Below are 24,607 nucleotides of genomic sequence, written 5' to 3'. Positions count from 1 at the left end.
CGCCTCCCTCACCCGCCGCGGCTCGAGGCACACGGGGGCACCCGCCTCTCCAAGTAAGTCCGAGCGCCCCGGCCCGGGCACAGCGCGGGGCTCCCCGCCGGGCAGGGGCAGGGGCAGGGGCAGGGACAGGGTTCTCCTCAGGGCACTGAACAGCAGGCAGGGAAGGCGCTGCCTTGCTTCGACGCCCTCCCCATGGCAGCGCGAGGGTCGCTTCCCCGCGCAAACTTTGCTTCTCCTGCTCCATGTCCCCCCCGCCCCACGCCTTGGGAGAGAGCCCCCTGAAGAAACACGCACACACATGCACACACAGCCCCCCTTGGGAGGGAGCTCCGTGAAGAAACACACGCACATTTGGGAAGGAGCTCCATAGAGGAACACACATACACACAGCCCTCACTTTGGAGGGAGCTCCCTGAAGAAACGCACGCACACATATGCATACACACACACATGCACAAGCAGACCCCCCCCCTTGGGAGGGAGCTCTGTGAAGAAACACACACACATTTGGGAAGGAGCTCCATAGAGGAACACGCGCGCACACACACACACACACACACACACACACACACACACACACACACACACACAGAGCCCTCACTGTGGAGGGAGCTCCCTGAAGAAACACACATATGCATACACACACACAGCCCCACTCCCCCCCCTTGGGAGAGAGCTCCATGGAGAAACACACATGGATGCACATATGCACACACATCCACATCCACACATGTGCACACACAGATCCCCACCCCGCCCCGGGAGGGAGCTCCATGAAGAAACAGACACACGCGTACACACACACATGCACACACAGCTCTCCTTTGGGAAGGAGCTCCACAGAGAAACACATATACACACATGCACACGCACACACATGCACATTGCACACCCAGCCCTCCCTTTGGAGGGAGCTTCCTGAATAAATGTCCTGCCCCTCCCTCCCCCCCTCCCCTGGAGGGGGCACCCTGAAGAAGCCCCCAGAGGCCAAAGGGAAGCAGAGCTGGCTCCAGTGGGAGTCTGGCCCCCCTTCGCCTGTAAGGGAGAAGGTGTGCTGGGACATCCCCATGCCTCCTCCTCCCTCCCTGGCCCTGCTCCAGAAAGGGGCCCTGAGGAGTAGTTTGAGGACTCATAGGATAATGGAAGAGATCCATGGTCTCAGCTCAGGGTGGATTTACTGTAGCCACTGGCTACAGCCTTGCTTGGAATGAGGGCAGATCCTTACGTGGAAATCTTAAAAAGCTCCAGGGGGAGAAGCGGGGACTTCACGGGCTGGGGAAACACAGGTGGGATTTTGGCCTCATCTATTCTGCGCACGAGGGGTGCTCCAGAGGACAGAAGGGCAGCAGTTATAACCCCCCCTTCCCCCCCTTTCACAGTGGGTAGCTAGCTAGAGACTTGTACTGTGCCAGAAATACCATAACTTTGATCCCCAGAGAAACAGGGGCAAACCGTACCCTTGGATAAGCCCTTTCACTCTGATTTTCGTGGCATGGAACATCCTCCGCCTAGAGTCGCATTTGGCCCTTGCTTTGCTGCTGCTCAAAAACTAACTCTAACAATGGTTGCTTTATTGCTTTTTTGAGCTGTTGTCATTCCTTTTATTAGAATCTTTGTTATGTCTTGAAGAAAGGCTGGGAAGACACTGCTAAATTCTGCTCTTAGTTTTCTTGCTGTGAAAACAGGGTAACAGTATTGTTGCCCGAGCGAGAGTATAACTTCTTCCATTGATTTAGAGATCATCTTGCAGCTAGTTCACGATTTCATAGCTGGATTCCCTCTTGCCCCCATCCCCCCTTTTTTCCTTTCAAAATTGAGCTACTTACATGCAATGGGGAACTTTTTATTTTTTGGAGAGTCCTCCTGCGCCTGTTGCTTACTGTCTACCTGGTGTCACCCTCTTCTGTTTTGGACATCACAAAGGGTTGTGTTTCAAAGATGAATGAATGCGTTGCTAATAAACACATCATTAATGGAACATCTTAAAGCTGGAATCCCATCAGGGATTAAGCCTGCCACCATGTCTGTTGGGCCTTGTTTATAAACTCTGTAGAACTGTTGCACTGTATATAATACCTTTTCCTGAGTGAGTATCTGGCAGTGCTGGGCAGATGAGGCTATTCTAACTAGACTCCATTAGTCTGAATCAAATGGTCCAAGTGGAAGAACATATTATCCAGAGGTCATCAGCTCTGACACATGCTGCCTTTCCTTTTATTCCACTAGAGCTTTGGTTTGGCATTGTTACAGGCCTGTTACACACCAGACATGTGCCCTCCCCCAAAAGTCAAGCTTTGCAAATTTATTCAAATGTGGGGATTACAGTAAGGGGACTCAATATTTAATGGATCTCTTGAATGGTCCATTAGAGCACATGTGCAGTGGGAATTTTACTTGGGGTTTATTTTAAACAGGCCAAAAAAAGTGGCAAAAGTGAACAGTGTAAAATTGAAATACCCATCAAGAGAAATTGTCCAAAAGAAGTCCCCCCACATGAAAGAGATCATGTATGTTTATGGCATGAGAAGTTGTTTGCTGTTGCAATAGAGAGAAGTTTGGTGGAAGTGAAAGAAGGCGGCACTGTGGAATTTAGTGACTATCCCTATGTCTATGTGTATCTCTATGTGTGAGAGGGAAGAGTAGAAAAATTATGTCTCTCTGGAGTGAATCTGAACTAAACATTGTATCCGGGGACTGAGGCAGCTTTTACTCAGAAGAATGTCTATGGACTTTAGTGGGCTTTGGAGTGGGCTTTTGGATAAAAAGGTGGGAAGGAAATTTGCTGCTTTCTTTAGCATGGGTGTGTACACACGTGAGCCAGAGAATTTCATAGTTCATAGTAGTTAGAGACTTGTTTTTGTTTTTTTAGGTATTTTACTTAAGTGCATATGAAAGCACATACATACACATACAGATACTGCTTTTGTTTGTAAACCTGGTCTGGCTAAAAGAAATAAATGCTACAGACTTCTGCACGCATAGTTCTGTATGTCAGGGGTGCGATTTGTAACTCTTGTAACTGTGCTGGCAGAGACCCTTGTTTTTCTCATGGATGGCTTTACTCTAGTGCTACAAAGCATACATAACACCGCTGCTGGTGTTATACCTCCATTCACAACAGTACAATATAGCAGTATTCCTGCAGCAGTAAAATGAGATAAGCTCTACTCAGTAAAGTTTTGCAAGTATGGAAACTGCCCCTTTTCTAGGGGCATCTGCCTGCACAGCTGTGTCATTTATTGATCGTGGCTCACCACACCTCTGATAGCTGTGCTGGCCATGGTCTAGCTATGTCGATGTGTCCTTATGGACATTTTTCCACTGTGGCAAATGGTGCCAACAGGGGAGTGCCTATTACTAGTTTGGATATTGTTCCTTGGTTGACATGAGATGCATTGCATGACTTCTAGCAGCCTGCTTTCTACCATGGTATGATGGAGACTTTACACAGGTAGGTGGAAGAACTGCTTTCATACATGAGCTCTCAGAGTGTCCTAATTTGACATGTGCTATTAAATTTTAGAGAATTTCTTCCATGCCTTAATGGGGATATGATTTACAAAAAGAAGCACAATTTACAATTTGGGCACTGTGGATTAAGCTGGCTTTGCTCAAGGAGGTGGCTTTTCTTCTCAAGCCACCTCCCTTGCCTCTCTTCCTAATAAGATGTGGTGTTTTCCATGGGAATAGGTCCATGAATAACACTGTAAGTCTCACTTCGGCATGTATGACCATCTGCGGATTAGTGCATCAAAAACATTTTAGGACTTTAACTGAGGAAATCTGTTTATTTCAAGCTTCTCCATAACAAACCATTCAAAATGCTGTCTTTGAACAAACTAGGTCAGTGTAATGCACACACAGAGTGTTCCTCATATGTTTGGGGTGTCTTGCATTCAGTCTAACTATATTTCTGGTATGCTTGTCCCTGATTTATCCTTCTTGGACTGCCTTGTTCATAGGGAGCCTATGCAGCAAATTTACTGCTGGAGGTCATTCTCCATTCTTGGCATCTGTAGCAGCCTTAAGCATAAATTTCAGCTTCATTTTCTACCCAGTCAATATCCCTGAGTTTCCATGGTGCCCTCAGTCTTGTGTCTACATATTGATGTCTGACAGGAATATCATTCTGTGTTGCTATATATACTTAGTAAAACTGTCAAAGCCATTTAGGATCTGTATTACTAATTTATATCCATATCCTGATATTATTAGTAGTTGTTAAACTTTGGCTGATAGAATTGGTTACATAAGGAATCAACAGCAATAATAAACTTCAGGCATGGCTCATGGAATTTATGTTTTTGAAATGAGCAAAATAGCCAAGTTTTAGTTAGTTTGAGTGGTTTAGAACCAGCTGGCCATAATGGAGTTTTTGAAAACACCTAAGCTGTAGTGGCTCCCTTGTCACTTAAGTGTGTTTAAAAGGTTATCCATTGCGTCTGTCTAAATGCATAGAATTCTTAGAGCTGGTTTGGTTGAAGTAGCTGAGTGTGCATTACAAAATAGGTGTGAGCAGAGTTAAAGTGTGGAAGTCTGACATCAGTTGGAGTCTTTCTATAAAAAGCTTTGTTCAGAAGAAGCTCTCTAATAAAAATAGGGAAAAAATTAAGATAAGCTATGGCCATTAGAATGCAGATGCTTGTCTTTTAGTAAAATAACCTACTTTAACAATAATTTTGTTGCAACTCTGGAAGTAAGTAGTACAACAAACTTTTAGAAGTGTGGTGGTGGTGAAATCTTCTGATACAAGGAACACTTTTCACAGTGCCATTAATTATTGGGGGGGAGCTCCTAAGCAAGGAGTACTGCTAGCATTGCAATGTTTGCGCTCATATCCTTAGTCATATTGACTTGAAGGTGGAAGGTACCCTGGGATATTCAACTAAGGACATTTACTCCTTGGTGGTGAAATTTGCTAGCCATAGGATAGTGGAACTGGTACTTTGAATCAACTTTATGTACACAGAATAAGTTGCTTGCATTTTATTCAATGTAGTGGTAATATTAAATTGAGGCTAGTCTACTCCAAGAAATGTTTCATTTCTTTTCAAATGCAGTAAATAACATGACATTCTAGAACATCAAGACTGAGAAAGTATTTTCCATTATAACCAGTGTCCGGCTCCTGTGTCTGTCAGCAACAAGGTTTCAGTTGCTGATCGTCACCTGTCTCAGTTTGATTCTTTGCAGTTTCATACCTTTAGTGGAGTTTGTGAATTTATGAAATTAGAAAGGGTGACTTTAGATGATGATAAGCAAGTACTGTAACAGAAACAGATAAACTTTTAGCAAATGAGATTCAGATTTTATATAGGCATCCAAGTAGTAATGGGTTTACTAGTAATAAATAATGAAGGAAGAGAAATTCAGATATCTAGGAAAATTACATCTAAACAGTTTCCAAGCTGCTGTATAATGGCTGGCCTGTATAATAGTATTTACAGAATTCAATGTGTTAAGGTACTGTTGGGGTTGGATCTCTTGTAATTAGTATCTTGAGGTCAGTAGCATGATTAGGGTAAAGGAGATTTTAAGATTAAGGAAACTACATATCTTTTGATGTGATCTGCAAGGATTTGACCTTCTATTAGCTGAGATTGACATCTCCTGGGGAAAAAATGTCTTCAATCACAATATCTTTATGAGAATGACCTATTTAATGAAGTTAAGAGCTAGCAATTGGTGTCAATCTTGCTTACCATGTACTGCTTACTTCAAATTGCCAGCAAAGGTCTTTCTGTATTGTCAAGTTCATTAGTAGGTTTCAGCAGCCTTTTCAGTACTGTAAAAGATTCCCCTATTTTGTTACCTGCAATGTTGAGGAGACTTATGTCCCAAAGTAAAAGTTGTTCAGTACATTGATGTGACATGCTGTTATATGGCAAGGGTAATTTTTCTTAACCAGAATTAAGTGACTCTACACAAATCATGATATGCCATGTGCTATTGTGGGAGGAGGGAGGCAACACATTTGTACTTCGCTGGTGATACCAAAGTTCTGTGTAAAAGTGATTCTGGATACAGGATGTCTCTTTGGCCTCATCCCTTCTTTGTTACCCTGTTCTAGTGGAATCTAGTTTTGAATCATATAGCTCTAGGAGGTGAGTAGAGCTGCTATTTCATTTTGGTTGATGGATAATGTAATAATTCTGAGTGATTCAGTTTGCGGGGAAATCCATTTGCTCAGCAAAGAAGAGACTGGTGTGTTGATGTCCTGTGAGAAAACAGTTTAAGTTTTGCTGTTATCAGCAACACCAGTGATAGTCTGGGAAAAGTGTAGAGTTACAGTAATATTATTTGCTTCAGGATTACAGGGGCTTCAGAAATCATGTCTGGAGAATTGTAGGGGTTGGAGCCCTAATTAAGCAATCGATTCCTATTTAGCAAAGCCCTATACCAGAGCTTCAGTTTCAATCAGGGAACAACTATTATACCGTTTATACTGAACCATCTTGTCTTATGCTTTGGTTTTATTTTGGTGTTACATGCACACTGGCATTAATTCACATGACTGTTTGAGATGGTCTTTTGATGGATGTTTAAATGATACTCAGCTTTGATTATACAGTTATGACAACAGTTTTGGTTTTATACCTATTGTACTTCAGGCATCCAAAAATGCTATACAACATATGTAGGTACTGCAGTGAAAATATAGGAATGACTGTATACAGGCTGTCCTCAACTTACAATGTTTCGAGTTACAATGTTTCGCCCTTACAACATTTATAAATTGACACCCTGTTTCAACTTTATGTCTAAACTACCTTGGACACTTTCTTTAAGAAAGCAGACAAAACTCCAGAAAAACCTGCAGCCAAGACTCCTGAGAAGACTCCAGCCAAGAACCCTTCAAAAAGTCCAGCAAAGTCACCTCAAAGAAGTCCTTCCAAATCAATATGATTGGTATTTACAATATAAATACATGAATGTATCTATATTACTCCTCTATAATTGATCAAGTACACCATTCTGGGGTATTTTGGGTGAAAATAGGGTATTGGACCTTGGTTCAGGAATCAATCCCCCATTTATAACATTGTTTCTTATGAGAAAATCGGTTCCGAGTTGCCACATTTTGACTTAAGACATGTTTTTCAGGAACCAATTGTGTCCTAAGTCCTCCAAGGACTGCCTGTACTCAGCATTAGTTGTCTCACATCATAGGACATGAGTGTTTCCATTACTGAAGCACCCAAAATATGCTAGGTGCTGTCTACATATACACGAGGATGCAGTCCTTGTCCCTGAAAGCTATAGCTTATAGTTAACAAAAAGTAGCTGAAGGATGAGGAAAACGTTCCAGTGTGTAAATAAAGCAGGCAGAGTGATAAGTGACATTTTTTAGTTTCACAACATACAAAATACTTGGATACAGGCCAGGTGTGAACTGCCCCATGCTATCCTCCCTAGACAGTCTTTCTGGACTTTTGAAAGGAGGAATTATGTCCATTACACATTGTTCATTAAACACACATTGGGATTATCCTTCAGTCTCTTTCAGAGAGTGACATATGAAGAAATTTGGGAATAATATCTCATCAGAAGAATGGGACTTCTTAACAACATGATACTTTCCTTACAGTATTATGGCACTGCACAGTCCGTGCTGGGTATGAGCCCCATGTCTTGCCAGGGGCGATGGTTTCTGCTCATGTGTCAAGATTGCTACCAACTCTATTAGAATTATTTCCCTCTTTTCACTGGGTTGGAACTGAATATTCAAGTCCTTACTTCGGGGCAAAGCTTATACTACAGTGTTTAGTGAGTAAACACTGTAGGATTCAGCCTATAATTTTGACAGAATATATTCTTTGTTTTATTGACATTGGTTGATAAATTATTCAAAATTAAGTTACATAGGTTCGTAACAAATTGTAGCTATCATTTTAGCAGCCTTGCCTTACTCTTTTTCCATCACTCCTTTAAAGTCAGTGGGATTACTAGTGGATTGTTGTGCTATTTAGTAAGATTAAGGATACTAGAACCTGGTTCGAATCGGAGAACGAGCTTCCATTCTTATTGACATCCATCTTGCTAGCAGAATGGAATTTCTCTGTCTCTTCAGTTAAAACCATAAACAATACTTATCCAGAAACTGTCTTCCACCAAGAATAAATACAAATAATGTGATCCCCTTGCTTTGGCTACCCAGCAAGGATTAGCCTTTGCTTTTTTGAGGTAAAAAGCTCCATTTGCCACCTTAGTGACTCAGCTTCCCTTTTGGTGCTGTGTGAAAGCCCCCTGAGATGTTCTGATTGCCTCCCACTGGCTTGTGCCACCTGACTGGCTTGTTTATTTGGATTGCTCTGTTCCCAGAGGTCACAATGATGTTTTTGTTTGTGTGAGAGTCTTTTGCTTCTATTAGCAGCCTGGCCTGATGCAGCTGAGCATACAATGGGGAGCAACGGGTGAAAAAAATTCTACTGATTTTTCCTTTCCCTGCCAACAGAAAGATTTTCAGTAACCTTACAGGCATCCCAAATCCTAGATCCATCTGTATCACACTTGTTCAATGCTATTTTTGAAGACTTGGTCCTTTGCCCCAGATTTCTTGCCTGCCTTGCATATTGTCAGATTTGCTCTTGCTAATCTTTATAACAGATGTTTAAGTAAAATGATAATTTGGCAGATCAGTGATTTCCCCCCCCACATGGTTTGTAAGGTATCCCTTTCTGTCTGGGACAGCATACCTTTTACACTGCAGTCTCTATTTTAGGCCCTTTAGGCAGCAGAGAAGGAAAGCCTGACTATGGACCTAGTTATAATCCATGGTTCTGTGGCCAATTTTACATTGGCCAGAGCTCCACAGAATCCAGAGGAGCCAGGGGGTTGTCTTTAACATTTCCATTGGTAACAATATTTAACAATTAAATATTTACAATATTTAATATGTAACAAAAGGGGCCAGCTGGGGATTTATTGAGCACCTGAAAGAGAGTGAAGCTCAGAGAAGGGAGTGGCAAGGGAGGTAGTTGTTCTCCATCTACACTTGATGGAGAGTTTCCCTGTGCCCAAAGAATATCCAGCTGGGGAAGTGCATGCGTGTGTGTGTGTGCATACATGCACATAGGGGCAGGGAGGGAATAGGTGGTAGGGGGATTCTACTCCCTTTCTGTGTACCTTCTGGCATTCATCTGAATTTTGGACTAGTATATCTTGGATATGTGTTTGTATGGTTGTAGGGGTGTGTGGATAGAGGGTATTTAGGAAAGACTTCTCCTTCACAAACATAGGCCCAAGTCTATGCATTTCCTATGCATTGCCATAACTTTGAAATAAATGGGACTAATCAGAGGGTGTGTCTACACATGCACATTTACTGCACAGTAATTGAAATTACTGCACAGTATGGGCATGCATCTACGTGTGCATGCCTGTACTGCACAGGAAATATGGTGACTTATGCCGACTTGAGTGTAAATTTGATACCAATTAGGCATTGATTTATGCCTAATTAGTTACTGTGCAGTAATGCATGTGTAGCCATGCTACTCCCTAGTAACCCAAGGGGTCTCCTGCCCAGCCACTAGGGGGCCAGCCTGAGCCCAATCCCAGGGCTCCTGGCTGGTCATCTCTCCTGGCTTCAGTTTGGGACTAAAGTTAGTCCCAAGTGCTGGCAGTTATGTGGCCAGAGGATGGAGCTCCCCCTGGTGGCTGTAGGGGCACATGACAGGCTGCTCTTACCTGGGACTAAATTTAGTTCCAGGTTGTCTGCATGTGTAGATGCCAGCTTATTCCTGCTTACTGCACAGTAAATTACTTCACAATAAATTTAAGCTGGTGTAAATGCACATGTAGACATGTCCATCATGTATAAACCTTTAGCCTGTGTCTAAAGTCTTTGCTGGATTGGCAGTTTACATGGTAAGATTTTCTAAGCACAACTGATCTGATTCAAAATCTGTGTGAGTGTAGCAAGTTTCTATATCCATTTCCACTTTCCTTCTCCAAATAAAGTTGTGTAGGAGAAATCCCCGTGATAAGGCTTGAGGTTTTGGAGCAGTGAATTCATTGTGGATCTTGGCTTCACTTACCATCTTCCCTAGGATGCATTCAAGCATTTCAACTCCCCAGGCAGCTTCAAACAGCTGCCCATTTATTTAAAAACAAAATCAGATAGCAAGAGAAATGGTTTTCTCTGCCTCTGAATATAAACATTGTGTCACCTTCCATTCTGGGATTATACCTGTTGAGGGCTCAGCATGAGTCAGTTGCAGCTTTTCTATTCCTTAAATGTCATGGTCAAGACTGATATTTCACAGGGCCTTGTTACATGTTGCACTTTGAGCTGATCAAATGTTGACTGATGTTAGTGTTAGCTTGAGTTTGGAGCAGTCACACAGTCAAACCAACAGGGGCCTTGAGGACTGAACGGTAAGAATCCCCTGCCCCCCTGATCCTATTCAGACTTCCCCCCTGCTTCCTGCCCCATGGGGCTTCCCCTGTTCTTCCCCTGCCCCCAGGGCCCCCCTCCTGTTTTTTGGGGATCTTCCTGGCCCCAGGGCTCTCTGATACCCCTGGGCTTACTTTTGGCTGCTGCTGGGGTGCTTCTCTTCTCTGGGTTGAGCCCAGCCCAGAGAGAAGGGGTGGCAGGGGTCAGTGAGTTCCCTTTTCCTCCCCTCCCTTCTCCACCCACGTACAGTGTTGGCAGCCAAAAGTAAGCTGGGGGGATGGTGCGGGAGCATGAGCAGAGGTCTGGGGCGTGGGGAGAGCAAGCCTGAACTGTGGGGGCAGGAGGCAGCAGGTCTGATTAGGGCTGTTGAAGGTGGGGGAGGGAGGCGGTGGGAAGTGGGCCTGATCTGGGGCAGCGGGAGAGGCAGGGTGGGTGGGGCATTTATACTAACGTGTAGCCTAGAATGGCTACATGTTGGTGTAACACAGGTTGGATAACATAGATGATATGAATTATTCTTAAGCCACCTAAACAGTGCTTAAAACTAGGTCCATGTGCTAGTGTGTGGACAATCCAGGGGTTAAGAGCTCCAGGGGTCACCTAAAATTAATATGTAACAAGGCCTATAGTCTTACAGGTGTAAAACCAGAATCTCTTGTTCCAGAAATAGGCAGAGGTGAGGATTCTCAGCCTTTTAGTATTCCAAACTTTGCTTTTACCTCTGAAAGGGGCCAGAGTATTGGAGTTTAAATTTAAACATATTTTGTACATCTGGTTGAAATGGAAACATCCTGTAAATGGTTTTTTTTTTTCATTTTTAAACTGACTGCAGAGGTGGTGAACATTTTGACATGAGAAAAAAATGGGGGTGAATCTGGAGGAAAAGTGTGAATACCTTTCCTCTTTTGATGAGATCACCTACTACAGTATAGAAAAGTTATTTTAGGTATTTTTGAAGTTTTATTATTCCCTTTGATCTTTGTCCATTTGGACTGATAGTAATTACTGACATGCCTGTTTGTTTTATGGTAGAATTGCATGAAAAATGGTTCTGATGATTTTTTTTTTAAACTCTCTTGCCATACATAGGTAAGCAGATTTACAGTCATTTGCACTGACAGAGAGAGCTATTGAGAATTACTGGAATTAGAAAATTAGCATACAAGTAAAAGAATAAAAATATAAATATAATACACTACAGAATGTACTTTGTTCAGTTAATTGACATGTACTATAATTTAGTTTAAATTATTTATGATTACACACTGTGGAAAGTATTCCTATAATTGGAAACAACTGATTTTTGTATGTTAATTGTAGGGTGTAGGGTTAGTGAAGAGTTTTTTGAGGGAAAAGTGTGCGTGTGTGTGTGTGTGTGTGTGTTTTAGGTGTACATACATTACATATCTATCTTCTATTTTGCTCAGAGATTGTTTAAATTATCAATAAACTGGAGAAACATGATTTGTAACACAATGTCCCATTTTCCTGTATAATTCTCAGTTGCAAAGAGTAACTTGAAAATGGCAAGCCAATCTCTTCTTCACACTGATAGTTTCTACATAAACAGGTCTAATCCTATGTTGGATTTTATTAAGCAAGCAGTATTTTCTGTTGGGAGTGGTCAGACAGTTTCTATTTATATTTTTGATTGACTATTCAGGTTTTCCAAAAAACACTTGCCAAAAGATTTGGTTTTCCATCAGGAAAAATGAAGCTGAATTATTTTGCCAGTTTTTTATTGTATAGATTTACATTGCTCCCTATCCAGAAAGGCTCACAGCATCTTACAGTAATAGACAAACAACTCGCTAGAAACAATAGACTCCCCAGCACACCATAGCACTTTAAAACTCTATCCCACCCGTGCCACTCTGCTACCCTGCCTGTTACCCAGGACAGCAGCCCCAACTATGCTTCCAAAGCCCCATTCACATCTTGGTGCTCAAAGTTACCTCCCACTCTCCTGTCTTATGTCCAGAGAAGATTCCCTAATGACCCTCCAAAGCCCATACCCCCATCACGTACAGAGGGTCTTTGGCTATCCCTTAAAATTCATAAATTTTTCCCTTCCCCAACAAGCAACATTAAATTTAAAAAAATTAGAGCAAAATAATGGAACGACTCTGCTTCCATCCCTGCCAAAGCATAATGTTACAAAAGCAGCTCAACCAGCCTGAAATACTTTGGTTTGCTAAACCCAGTATTTCTTCTAATTGGAATTGTAGTTTGGATGCTTCATGCTTCTATTGCCTCCTTTATTGGCTCACGTCTCTACCTGGATGCAGTTATATAGCAATACGCTTAAGCATTTTATCTGAGTGACTTCATGCTGCCAGTCCAGCCAGAGACCCTGGCCTATATAGGAGAATGGGAGCGCAGTATAAAGGAATTAGAGCTTGTCAATAATTGAGTAGTCTAATTAATTAGAAAAACATTTTGTCAGACTCACCATTCTCATGGGTGTTAACAGTAGCCATATGAAGTTCATGTTTCCTGCTGTCCATCTAAATTTCATACTGAGTCATATGAATGTTTAGAGCACTAATGGAGAAGCAAAAGAGGAAGAATGAGCAGGTGACCTCAAAAATGAGTTTGAGCTCCTGTAATTTGCAGGCTAGCTTCCTTCTATCCTCTCTGATATGATGTGTGCATACATATATTACTTCCAGATCTAACTTTCAGTTGGATCTCTCCTCCTAAATTTGCAGCCCCCCCAATGCCTCTCATTTTTAGTGTTTTCTACAAGCTTTCTTTAAGTTCCAGTTCAGCCTGACACTTCAGCATATGTTTAATTTTAAGCTTGTGCTCAAGATCATGCCTATTTAGTAGGTTCCTTACACATATGTAAGTTAGAGAGCTATACTTATTATAACTTCCATATTTTGTTTTCTTTATTACACCTTAATATTGTAGCAGCTGTATTTTTATTAGGATTAGAAAGGCACTTCCATATAGGTAGATTATTTCATAATGGTCTGTTGTAGGCATTCAGTTACCTAGTTATTTTAGTTTTTTGGGGGGAGTTCCATAGTTGCTCCAGTATTACACATTTTTGGGCATCTTACTCTTCATTTCCTATTTTAGATTCTTAATAAAACTATTGAGCAATGCTGGACCTAGTACTGATCTTTGGGTTCCCATTTTATATTGTAATCTTTTTCTGTGCTAAGAAGTGGTTTCTTTTTGTACCTTTTAATTTTTAACTGATTTGAAAACCATGACAGGACTCTACCTGTTATTTTATGGCTCCCAAATTTCCTTTGTAGTCTCTAATCAGATAAGTTTTCCAAAACCTTTTGAAAATCAAAACTCACCAATCTGTTTTTCTTTAGGATAACTCTTCTAAAGGATTCTTTTGTGTTGGAAAGGCATGATTTATCTCTGTAGAAACCATGCTGTTTTATGCTGTTCTAGTTTGTGTGGCTTCTTTGCCAATCTAGATACTTTGTAACTGCCTTTTAATAACTTCTCAGTATTTCCCTGCAGTATTGGAATGCAGTTCGCTGTTGTATCGCAGTTTAATTTCTCAAGTTTTTCCCTCGCCTCTTTTTGGATAACTTTGTCTGACAGGGCAGCCTCACCTCCTCTACCTGTATAACTGTAGGGTATGTATTTCTCCTTGTGCTCTGAACTGAAGACTGAAGCAAAGAAATCATTTAACTTCTGTGCAATCTCTTTATCTTTTCTGATTTGCTCCCTTTGTATCACAGTAGTCTGCTAGACCCACCAACTCTCTTTCAGGGCTTCCTATTTCTGATGTACTTAAAGAATTCCTTATTACTTGTCACTCCATATTTGCCTCTTCATTTTTCAAATTTGCTCCCAGCACTCTTAATCTCCATTTTACTTCTCACCTGCCAAAGTTGTTCCTTTCTATTAGTATCACTAGGGCTAGATTTCCATTTTATTTTTTAGGATTTTTTTTGGTCTGAATACATTCTTATTCTCTGTTTTAACACCCTCCTTTCCTTGGTTTGGGATATGCAGAGTCAGTGACTGTACAAAGAACATTCTTAAAAATCTCTATTGTTAATTCTGGGGATTTTTATTTCCTAGTGAACTTTTCAGGCTTCTTTCACATAATCTCTTGAAAAATCACCCCCAAACCAAATACCTTTTCATATTTTGTGGTACAAGACTTAGTAATTACTTCATTAATACAATATAACTAAGTTTACCTTAATTACTTGGGAGAGCTGCATAGTTCAGTCAGTAGGGTGCTTGGCTATACCCTGAAAGGACCCAGTTTTGATCCCAGGTAAGGTGGTGGGTTTCCACTCATTAGGCACATCCCAATGAATGCACATGTGCAGGGGAACAGTGCGTTTCCCATGCAATAAATAGCAGCGGTACATATTTGCACCATTGTTATTTGTCCCTGGGTATGCCCATGCATACATGCTCCAGCATGTAGCAAAGTGACCTGGGTCAGCTAGGGGAGGCTGGAGCCAGCACCTGTGCTGGCTCCAGCAACCATACTGAGGGGCTTGGGGGCCTCCTGGGACAGCAGTGGTGCCAAGTCAGTCACTCAGAGTGTGGCCCTGGCTGGCCAAGCTCCCTTTCTGGTAGCACATGCTGCTGTCATGTGATCTGAACTATATTTTTCAGTGGTGTTTGTTTTTTTGTTTTTTGTTTTTTTTAACATCGGGATCTCCTGGTGTCAAGAAAACTTACCACACTGCTATTTAGCAGCATGGTGAATGAGTGCACATGCACCACATATGGTTTGCAGCATCTCAGACTATTTTGAGGTGCCACAAATTGTATGTGTATGCTTGTTGGGATGCGTTCATTGGGTGCATCTACACGTATGTTGTCTTATTAGTTCTGCAGTAAAGTGTCACCATCTACACATGTGCCCATATTAGGGCACAGTAAATTAACTCTACCATAGGATAGCATTATCCAGGACTAGTATCCCATAGCGGAGTAATTTATGCCGCCACAACACATGTGTAAATGGTGACTGGGGTTGGCTGGTAAATGGTGTAAATGGTGACAAGGGTGCTACTGTATGAGGGCTGCCTGCTGGCTAGCTCTGCACTATAGCACTCCTGTGCCCCAGCCAGCCTCTCCACTGCTCAGCGCCACCATCTGGAGCCTGGGGCTGACTCCCTGGGCCTCCTGCCAGCCTGGGGCTGCTCCACCCTGGCTCAAATTGCTGCCATCTGGGGAACACATATAATTGCTATGCCTGGGAGCAGATGACTCTGGTGCAAATTGCATTGGAGTTTATTGAGTTGGGGTAGATGCACCTATTGCATGTGTAGATGCACCCATTGTTTCCAATTGCTTGCATAGCCCGGAAGCCCACCCAACTCCTATCCAGTGGTTAGCAGCAGCTACCTGAGAGGGGTAAAGAAGGCTGGAGTATGGTGCTGATAATAACTCTTCCTTCTCTCATGCCAAGATTAAAGCAACAGTGGAGCCCAGCCTCAATGACCTGTAAACAGAACACCACCTATTACTTAGGAGTGGGAATTTCAAAGGCGCCCAGTGGTGTTAAGTAAAATAAAATAAAGTTAAATAAACCTTGTCTGCCTAAATGCTGTTGTTATTCTTTGAGAGGGAAACACCTAACTTTAGAATCCTTTGAAAAATCACACTCAGTTCAGCTTCACTTAAGAACTGAGTTGCTTCATTTTCTATCACTCAGGACTAGCTAAACAGTAGTCTTTCCTACTGTGAGCTTCCCAACCAGCAGCCTCTAAAATTGGTTATGGTGTTAAGGAATTATTTAGTAAAAACATGTCCCACTTCGGTGTTCTAACAAGACATAACTGTCCCTTGTATCTCTAAGAGTTTTGCATGTGTCGTTTTTGGCTTGGTTTAGAGTCATAGGGCATGTCCACACATGCAAACACATGATAGAAAGCAGTACAAGCTTCAGAGCTCAGATGTGCACTTTGTTGTGGAGCAAATTGTGACTCTTGGGGCAAAATAACCCTGCCTGGCTCCTCCCGGGTCTGCAGCCAGGGGGAGCTAGAGCCTGGGGCCAGCATCTGCGCTGTCCCCAGCAGTATAAAAAGCTGCCCTGGCAAGTAGATTCAGGGCTATTCACTCTCAGGAGCTTCTGGGGCCCAGACAATTGGTACCTGGGGACACTACTGCTTGTGCCAGCTGGACTGCTGAAGCAACCCTGAGAGTTCCCTGCACTCTTTACCACTGCAGCAGTCAGGCAGTGGGTGCTGTGTACCTGCCAGACCCTCTGGGCCAGCTGCCAGTGGGCTGTGGCTGCAGACTTGGCCTCTGTGTGGCATTACTGCTATGTGTGCCCCCTGCCCGGCCATCTGGGCAGCTACTGCCTGGAAGGTGTTCTGGTGTGGTGGCCTGCTCTGAACTGTTAAAGCATGTCCACCTGGCCCCAACTGGCCAGGAGGTCGGCCACAGCCAGCTGGGTCCAAGGTGCCAGCTCTGAGTAGGCAGGGTCCTGCCACTGGCCTCCCTAGCAGGTATTCTGGTGTTCCCTATTGGAAAACTGAAAAATCCCAAAGTCACTCTATAAAATATCTGCAAATCCATGTTCCTCTACAAAAGACCACTATAAAGAGAAAGAGAGTAAGACAGAGACAGCAATCAGTTGGACAATGTTTTATTGATATATCTACAGTGTTAAAGCAATTTGGAAAAGACTACCAGTGTCTCTGCCATAATAATAAAGTGAACTCTAAATACATGTTTCATGAATACATATTTTGCTGCCCCCCACAGGGGTTATGGCCCCACCACAGGGGCTATGCCCTCCCCTCCTCCCAGGGGCCACGGCCCCCACAGAGGCCATGGCCCTCTGTAATGGGGGCTTCTCGTGGCCAACTTCCCAGTGGCCCGGCCACCTGTTTCTGAGCTAACTGCCTGCCTTCTCATCCACCATGCCTTGTTGTTAATAGTTTAATTGATCTTAATAAGTGGGAGGCTGCCCATTTCTTGCCCTGATGCCAGGGGGGACTATCTGCAGCTCCGTTTCCCCCCCTACACCACAGCCTGAGCTGCATAGATGGCATCCAGATGTCCTCAACAGTCACCAGTCCCATGCTGGGCCCCAGACTTCTCTGATCAGGACCCCTCTAAGATCCCTTCATTCCGGCGGCCTAATCCACCTTCATCCTGGGCAGCATAGCTCCCTGAATTGCTTCACCTCTTGCCCCTCTTCTGAATCTACGGGCAAAAAGACATCCCCCAAATCCCACAACAAAGAGATGGCGCCTTCCAGTAATGCGGTCTTCCCTGGTTTTCTACCTGTCTGCCACTGGGCAAAAACTTCCTCCACCGGAGCAAGGGCCCTGAGGTCCCTTACTCCGGAGGGGGACTATGGATGTACTTTCTTACTAAGTTCAGAGAGACTTGTGATTTTCCTGTGGCATGGAACATGGTTCCCGCTCCTTGGACACAGCTGGCCAGGCTGTCCCGAGGAGGGGTCTTGCATGCCCGCATCATGCCTATCAGTTGATAGGCTTTGCAATAAAGGCATTGGATCATTGGGAATTATCCCAAGTCCAACATGCAAGAGAACCAAAATGGGTAGACTGGGAGGAGTTATATGCCAATTGAGTGGGGACACGTTCATTCAAGCAGCCATTTATGATCGGTTGGACAAGGACCCCCTCAATGTAATAGTAGACAAGACCGCCTGGGCAAGCACCCTTCACAAGACGGACCTTACAGCGTTCCTCATAGTGCTGAGGGCCAGGCCCTGGCCTCAGCATTGACATCAGGGGAAGTCCAGATAGGTGCAAGTCTGTGGCCCCACTCTCTCTCTCTGGGGGTCCACCTTCCAGACCCTACAAAGTGGAGAACACACCCAGTTGTGAGGGCTAGGGGTTAAGGCACCCTGACCACCTTTCACCAGGGTGGTAACTGGCCTGATATTTCCTGGGGGCTCCCGCACCACTGGGAGCCCCACCAGGCCACCCACTCCCGGCAGGGAGCAGTTTTAGGTCATGCCCAGGACCAGGAGCCTCCTGGCCATCCCCTACATCTCCTCCCTTACCACCAGATGATAGCAGCAGCCCTGCAAGCAGGTAATGTTGTTGTCTGGCCTCCAACAGCAAAACTGCCCTGTTTATATGGGCAGTCCTAGGTTCAAAATGGCTGCCCACATCAGGCACTGGGCAGCTTCTAGCTCCAGGCCCTTAAAGTGGCAGGCACAAACAGTGCCCTGCTACACCCCCCCACAGGGGCTACCCCCCCCCCGTAGGGCCCACATGCCTTGTCCCACCCCTGCTTGCTCTCCCAGACCCTTGGATTGCTGCGCCGCCTGGCCCCATCCCCTGCTGGCTTTTGCAGCTCCCCCCATCAGGGCAGGCAGCGTCCTTCAGCACCAGGGTAAGGGCTAACCATAGAGATGCTCTGGCAGCCAGAATGTCTCTATGGGGGACCTAGTCTCTGGTTGCCTGCCCTGCTTTTTTTCTGTGCGGGTTTTTTTGATCCCTGGATATCCAGGGGTCTAATTTTGCCCCAGCATTGCAAACTTACAGTGTGGGAAACATTTTCTCATTACTGCATGTGCCTCTTGCAGTGTCTCAAAGGGGTTTGAGATGCTGCAAGAAGCATGTGCAGGCTCATCTGGATGCACCCATAGATTCTACCCATCCTCAGAATAGGTCTGACAGCTCAGGACTTTTGGTTAGAAAGGCTTAACTCTGGTATTGTTAGGGTGAGGTTACATGTGACCATACTAAATCTGTGGAATGTTAAGTGGCATTAAAATTAGAACATGCTGTGAGCAGTTGCATGTGAAGGGTTAATAACATTTCTTGCCTGCACAGCTCTGACTTCCCATCATAGTGCCACCATTTTGGGGCTTTTGGGGTGCAACATGGGGCAGGGACAGCCGTTTGCTTCAGTTTTGTGCTGCTATAAAAATATTCATGATGGCTGAAGGGGAATGTCTGATTGCAGCCTGTGTGTGGCATGCAGCAGGTCAGGGAGGGGACAGGCAGCACGGCAGCAGATAGAGCAGGGAGTGCAGAGTAGGGAGCAGAAAGCAGAGCAGCAGATTGGGCAGAGGAAGGGGATCAGAGGGGCACTTGAGGGAGGGAGCAGGGCTAACCTGTGTGTATGCTGGCCAAAAAGTTTGACCCTCATTGACTCAAAGATTTTCAACGGGCTTTGGATCAGGCTGTAACTGTAGCTGTCCTTCTCTCTCCCTCTCTTTAAAGTTTTAGAAAATTGTGCCCCAAGAGGCTACTCATGGTCTCTAAGGGCCTTATGTTATTTGCAATTAAGTGCACATATATACATTTTAGGGCTGTGCGAAGCTTTGGTCCTAGATTCGATTTGGCAGAGATTCGGCCCAATTCGGTGGCTGAATCTCCAAATCCAAATCAAATCAGGAGACCCTTTAATCTCTCTGAACTGAATCAGAACCCTTGAAGTGATTTGGAAAGATTCGGAGATTCAGACATAGACACAGCTTTAAATGTTTTTTCTACATACCTCAGGGTACCAGGTGGCTCGTGAATGCTGTGATGGTGGGGTGGATGGAGCGTCCCACAGGAGTGTGTAGGGAGGTGGCGGGGGGTGTACCAGCATGCTCAGCAGCAGACCCAGAAATAAACCAGAAGTACTTCCAGTTCACTTTCATGTCCACCAGGGAACGTGCTGGGGGGCCCCCTGTGCCCCCTGCAGCATGGTGACTAGTGCCTCCTGGGTCTGGGGGGGCACCCGGGGTCCAAATGTGAATCTGATTGCTGAGCCAGGGGGATGTGGGGGGAGGGTCCGCCAATGCGCGCCTCGGCGGACTTGAAAGTGGACCAGAAGTACTTCTGGTCCACTTCTGGGTTCACCACTGAGCACGCGGGGGGCACCCCATGCTCCTGTGGTATGCTCCATATGCCCCAGCATCTCACTGTTCCCGAGTCATGCTGGTGCCTCAAGGTATGTAGAAAAAACATTTAAAGCTGTGTCTATAGCCAAATTCAGATTCACATTTGGCCGAATCAAATTGGGAACAGAGATCCGAATCAACAAATTGAATCACTATCCTCGATTTTGCACACCCCTAATATATATGTAGGGAAATTGCTACCCTGTAATTAGATGAATGGCCTGGAATGTGCAGCTGACTGGGTACTCTGACTCTGGCCAAACCTCTGTTTGCCTGTCCAAGCTCAAACTGCACCCAAACCGAATTTGTGTTTGGTTACTTTCTCAGCACCTCAGTGAGAACTCTCCTAATTTTTTTTTAATGCAAACTTCTGTTAATCACATGCCTACTTGCGAAATGTTTCAGATTTCAGTCCCAGTTACCCACATTAAATGCAAAATCAATGCTCCTTTACTTCAGAAACACAGAAACTTCAGAATCACTGAATTCCAGGGCATTCTCAGTTTTCTGCATAAACAAAATGTTCCTGCCTTCATTTTGGAATTCCAGTTCTCACCCTAATTTCCACATTTGGTTCTTAGCAGGTGGTGGAGAATACATTCACTTAGTTTTGTGCTGTACTGTAGGAGTTGATTGGCAGCCTCTTACCTCATGTTCTCACATACAATAGAAAAAACACAGTCCTTGACCTATACCTGGCAGCTCTGAAGGGACTCCCAGTTGTAGACTATAATAGGCCTTAAGCTGTTTAAAGGTAGGATAGTATAGAAGTGCTTGTATTTGTTTGACTGTAGTGTGACCAATAGAACAGGCAAAATAAATGCTCAGGTGAGAAAATGTCACAAGGTGTGAACAGTTTTAGAAAACTCAGGAAAGATGGATTGAAAAAAAAGCTAGGGTAAAGGTTGCTTCATGTACGTTTAGTGGTTTGAAAGACAAGGCTAATTTTAGACAAGGTAATGCTTATGTATAGGGAATAAGACTAGCCAAATTAATATTTAACTGGAGTAGTGCCTATTAGGAACACTTTTAAATATTTTTAACCTTATTTAGTAAGCTTTTACATATTTTAGCCAAGTAGCAGAATGTAAAAACTGGGTCCACTTTGGAATTTTTGCTCCTCAGTCTTGAATTACGATTCTTGCTGAATTGCCCATTTGCAAGTGTACCTGGTTAGTGCTATTTTGTAACTTCAGTTTTTTAAACCTAGGTAAGAATGTCCTTTCCTTAATGTGCTGTCCACCTGTTAGAGGCTTTTAAAGACTTCAGGATTTAGCAATTTTAGATTAAAATGCTCTCAGGTAGTGATAAGATTGTTATGCCTTTAGATAAAGGTGCATTTTACACATTTTAATCATTTGCTTGATATGTCTTATCTGTACTGTTTAGACATTTATATAGTTTCTGTATTTTGTTACTGAATTTGATATTCAAAATTCAGATAATCCTATACTGTGAATATTTCATTTTGGTGGGACTAGTTCTTCAAACCTTTCTTAGTTCTCAGAATCCATCTGAGGGTCAACACAGTTCTGCACATATGTTTTTCTCATGTGACTTAGCACAATCAAATCAACTCATACAAATGAGTACCAGGAGAAGGAAGAGAAGCCTGATTGATCAGGAAAAGAGAATCATGGTGCTTAAGTCACCAGGAAGTATTTGTGCTTGTGGGAGAAAAAAAATGTATTGCTATGTTTTACTAATCTCAAAGGTCACTTGAGCCATCTCTTACATTCAATGACTTTTAAAGGACAGAAATTTGAGAACAAATACACTTACATTTAAAAGCAGAGGAGAAGAAACAAAATAAATTGGTGCTGAGCTGGTTGCAGACAACTTCCCTTTCTTTACTTTCCAACAAAGCAGCGCACACAGGTTAGTGTGCTCTGTTCCTTTAAGTCTATCAGCATTTTCCATATAAGCCATTTAACTGGATTGTCCTGGACTTAAGAAGGACCTTGTTGCTATTCTTGACCAGCTAAAGTGGTGTTAGGTAGGATGCAATGAATGGTCACATGGATTTAGTGCTACTTTTCATGATGTGACTCTAAGTGTATTACAGCTCTTTCTGTACTACAGCTAATAAAGTAGTAGCAGTAGTAGAAGTATTTTTTATGCAGTTAGTGCATGATCATTAGGAAATGCAGGTGTATAACCCTGTCTACACACATCTCTAAAGGTGGCAGATGAAGAAAGCAGATATGGTTAAAGAAATGCTGTAAGTAAATAAATTGTGCTCAAAGTTTGACCAGAAGGAAAAACTATCATACACAGACATTTTTATTCAACTCAGCAAAATCACTGGATATTTAAATCATTTGATTTTCCAAATTGGCCTGGTCCTCCATGTGATACCATGACACTGTCTCAATTGCTGTCCTTTTCTGGCTTCAGTGGTTGGATTAAACTGCAAGAGAAGCAGGAGTCAACTTGCTTTTCCTGTAGTCTCCATAAACTAACTCTTTTTACTATGAGACTGTTGGAAACCAAGAGTCAGATCCAATGCCTAGCAAAGTCTATTGGCATCTTTCCGCTGACTTGGGTGAGGACTAGGTTTAGCTTCAAGCTTATACTTTATACAATGTGGCTATGAAAGGCTACTGATCTAATGCCAAAGCTATGTCAAAGAAAATTAATCAGTGATCAGGCTCTAATATTGTAGAACACTAAGAATGTCAGCCTGTTCCAATGTACTACTACCCTCCTCTCCCCCAGCTCATATGGAATTCATTATGTTTTCATTTATGCTGTGGGTCTCAGATTTTGACTTGAAAGCTGAATATAATTGTGTGTCAGACCCTGTAGGATCCTGTTCAGTATTTTCATTTTATGATTCGGATGATGGAATAAAGAGCACCCTTACACAATTTGTGGATGACAGAGTTGGGAAGGTTGCAAGAACTTTGGAGAACCGGATCAGAATTTAAATTGATCCTGACAATTTGAGACAGTGTTCAAAATTCAATAAACACAAGTGCAGAGTGTCACATTTAGAAAGGCGATACCAAATGCACAAGTACAAATTGGGTTATAATTGGCCAGTATGACAGAAAACTCACCAGGGGCTACAGTGGACCACAAACTACATGCATTACTAATGTGAAATGGTTGTAAAACCCCAGAATCTCACTTGGAAAGTATTAACAGGAGTGTCATATAAGACAGGACAGGTAATTATTTCATTCCGGTGGTGAGGTTTTGGCTGGAATATGGCATTCCATTTTTGACACTGCACTTGAAGGTGTAGACAAATTGGACAGGTTCCAGAATAAGATGTTTAGAAAGCATACAAAACGAATTTTCTTTTAGTCTTGAAAAGAGAAGACCGAGGGGAGACATAGTAACAGTCCTTGCTTATATAGAAGATTGTTTATCAAGTGGATGGTGGCCACATATATTCACTGGGGAAGGAACAAGAAGAAATCAGCATTTCAGTCCTGGATAGACTCAAGGGAACCCTCAGAAAATGCCAGGTCTTAGCTTTCACTTGTTTTTTGACTATGGAAAAATAATAGAGCAGTTCTTCTGTTACCACTTAGAGGATGTGTCTACACATGGCCGTATGGAGCCTTTGTTACTGTGCCATCATTAAAAGACGGTACAGTAACATCTTGCACTGCGCCTTGCTGGCTGTGCACGTTTTTTTTTTTTGGCTGCTCCATCACCGTAGCAGTGCACTATAATGAGGGCGTGGGATGTTATGGCAACAGCATCACAGTTTTTGCCTATGAATGCTAGGGGGCTGTAGCACGTTGCTACTGTGCTCTAGTGTCTTGTGTTGATGCCCCCAGAAAGACCACAACGGGTCAGGAATGTTTTGAAATCTTTGAGTTTTCTTGTGAATCGTGTAGGCATTTGCACATCTAACTGCTAATACTGTGCAGGACTTTTGAAAAGAATGCCATGGCACCCGGGTTGAGAATCACTGGGTTACCTGATTCTCATCAGATATTCATCTCGGTATATTAGAATCTGCCTCAGTGCAGGGAGTTGGATTAGGTGATCTCTTTCAGCCCTACATTTCTGTGATTCTGGGATTTCAAGTTCTGAGTGGTGCTTTGCCCAGGACATTGACAGGACAGGCACAAGACTCCTCACAGGTGTTGTAGCTAAAAGAGGTGTAACAGTCACAGTACCAACTGCTGGCTGCCATGTCTTCAAATTAGCTGCCTCATGCTAAGAACATTGAGCATCACCATGACAGGTGCGTCTCTTCGGGGTCCATTTACTGGTGACCCTGCCTACTGGTTATGGGCCAACCGCCCACCTTTTCCTGCCATGCCTTATTGTTAATTGAGTAATTAATTAGAAGATGTTAATTAAGCAGGAGGCTGCCCATTTTTTCTGCCCCAATGCAAAGGGGGCACTATCTGTGG

The 24,607-nt window shown here is 43.5% G+C and overlaps 1 protein-coding gene across 1 annotated transcript in view; it reads left to right on the top strand.

The window, feature by feature from the left end:
- PTN (pleiotrophin) overlaps window positions 1–24,607 on the top strand; it is a 120,585-nt gene that overhangs the window by 233 nt on the left and 95,745 nt on the right. The window contains 1 exon segment of the mRNA XM_019544662.1: window positions 1–53. This exon segment is cut by the window's left edge and continues 135 nt beyond it. Coding sequence (XP_019400207.1) covers window positions 1–53 — 53 coding nt within the window.

The sequence above is a fragment of the Crocodylus porosus genome, unplaced genomic scaffold (genome assembly GCF_001723895.1).
Source record: "Crocodylus porosus isolate Cpor-Errol unplaced genomic scaffold, CroPor_comp1, whole genome shotgun sequence".
Taxonomy (NCBI): Eukaryota; Metazoa; Chordata; order Crocodylia; family Crocodylidae; genus Crocodylus; species Crocodylus porosus.
Note: the sequence above shows the minus strand (reverse complement) of the source record. Positions and strands in the feature narration are given on the sequence as shown.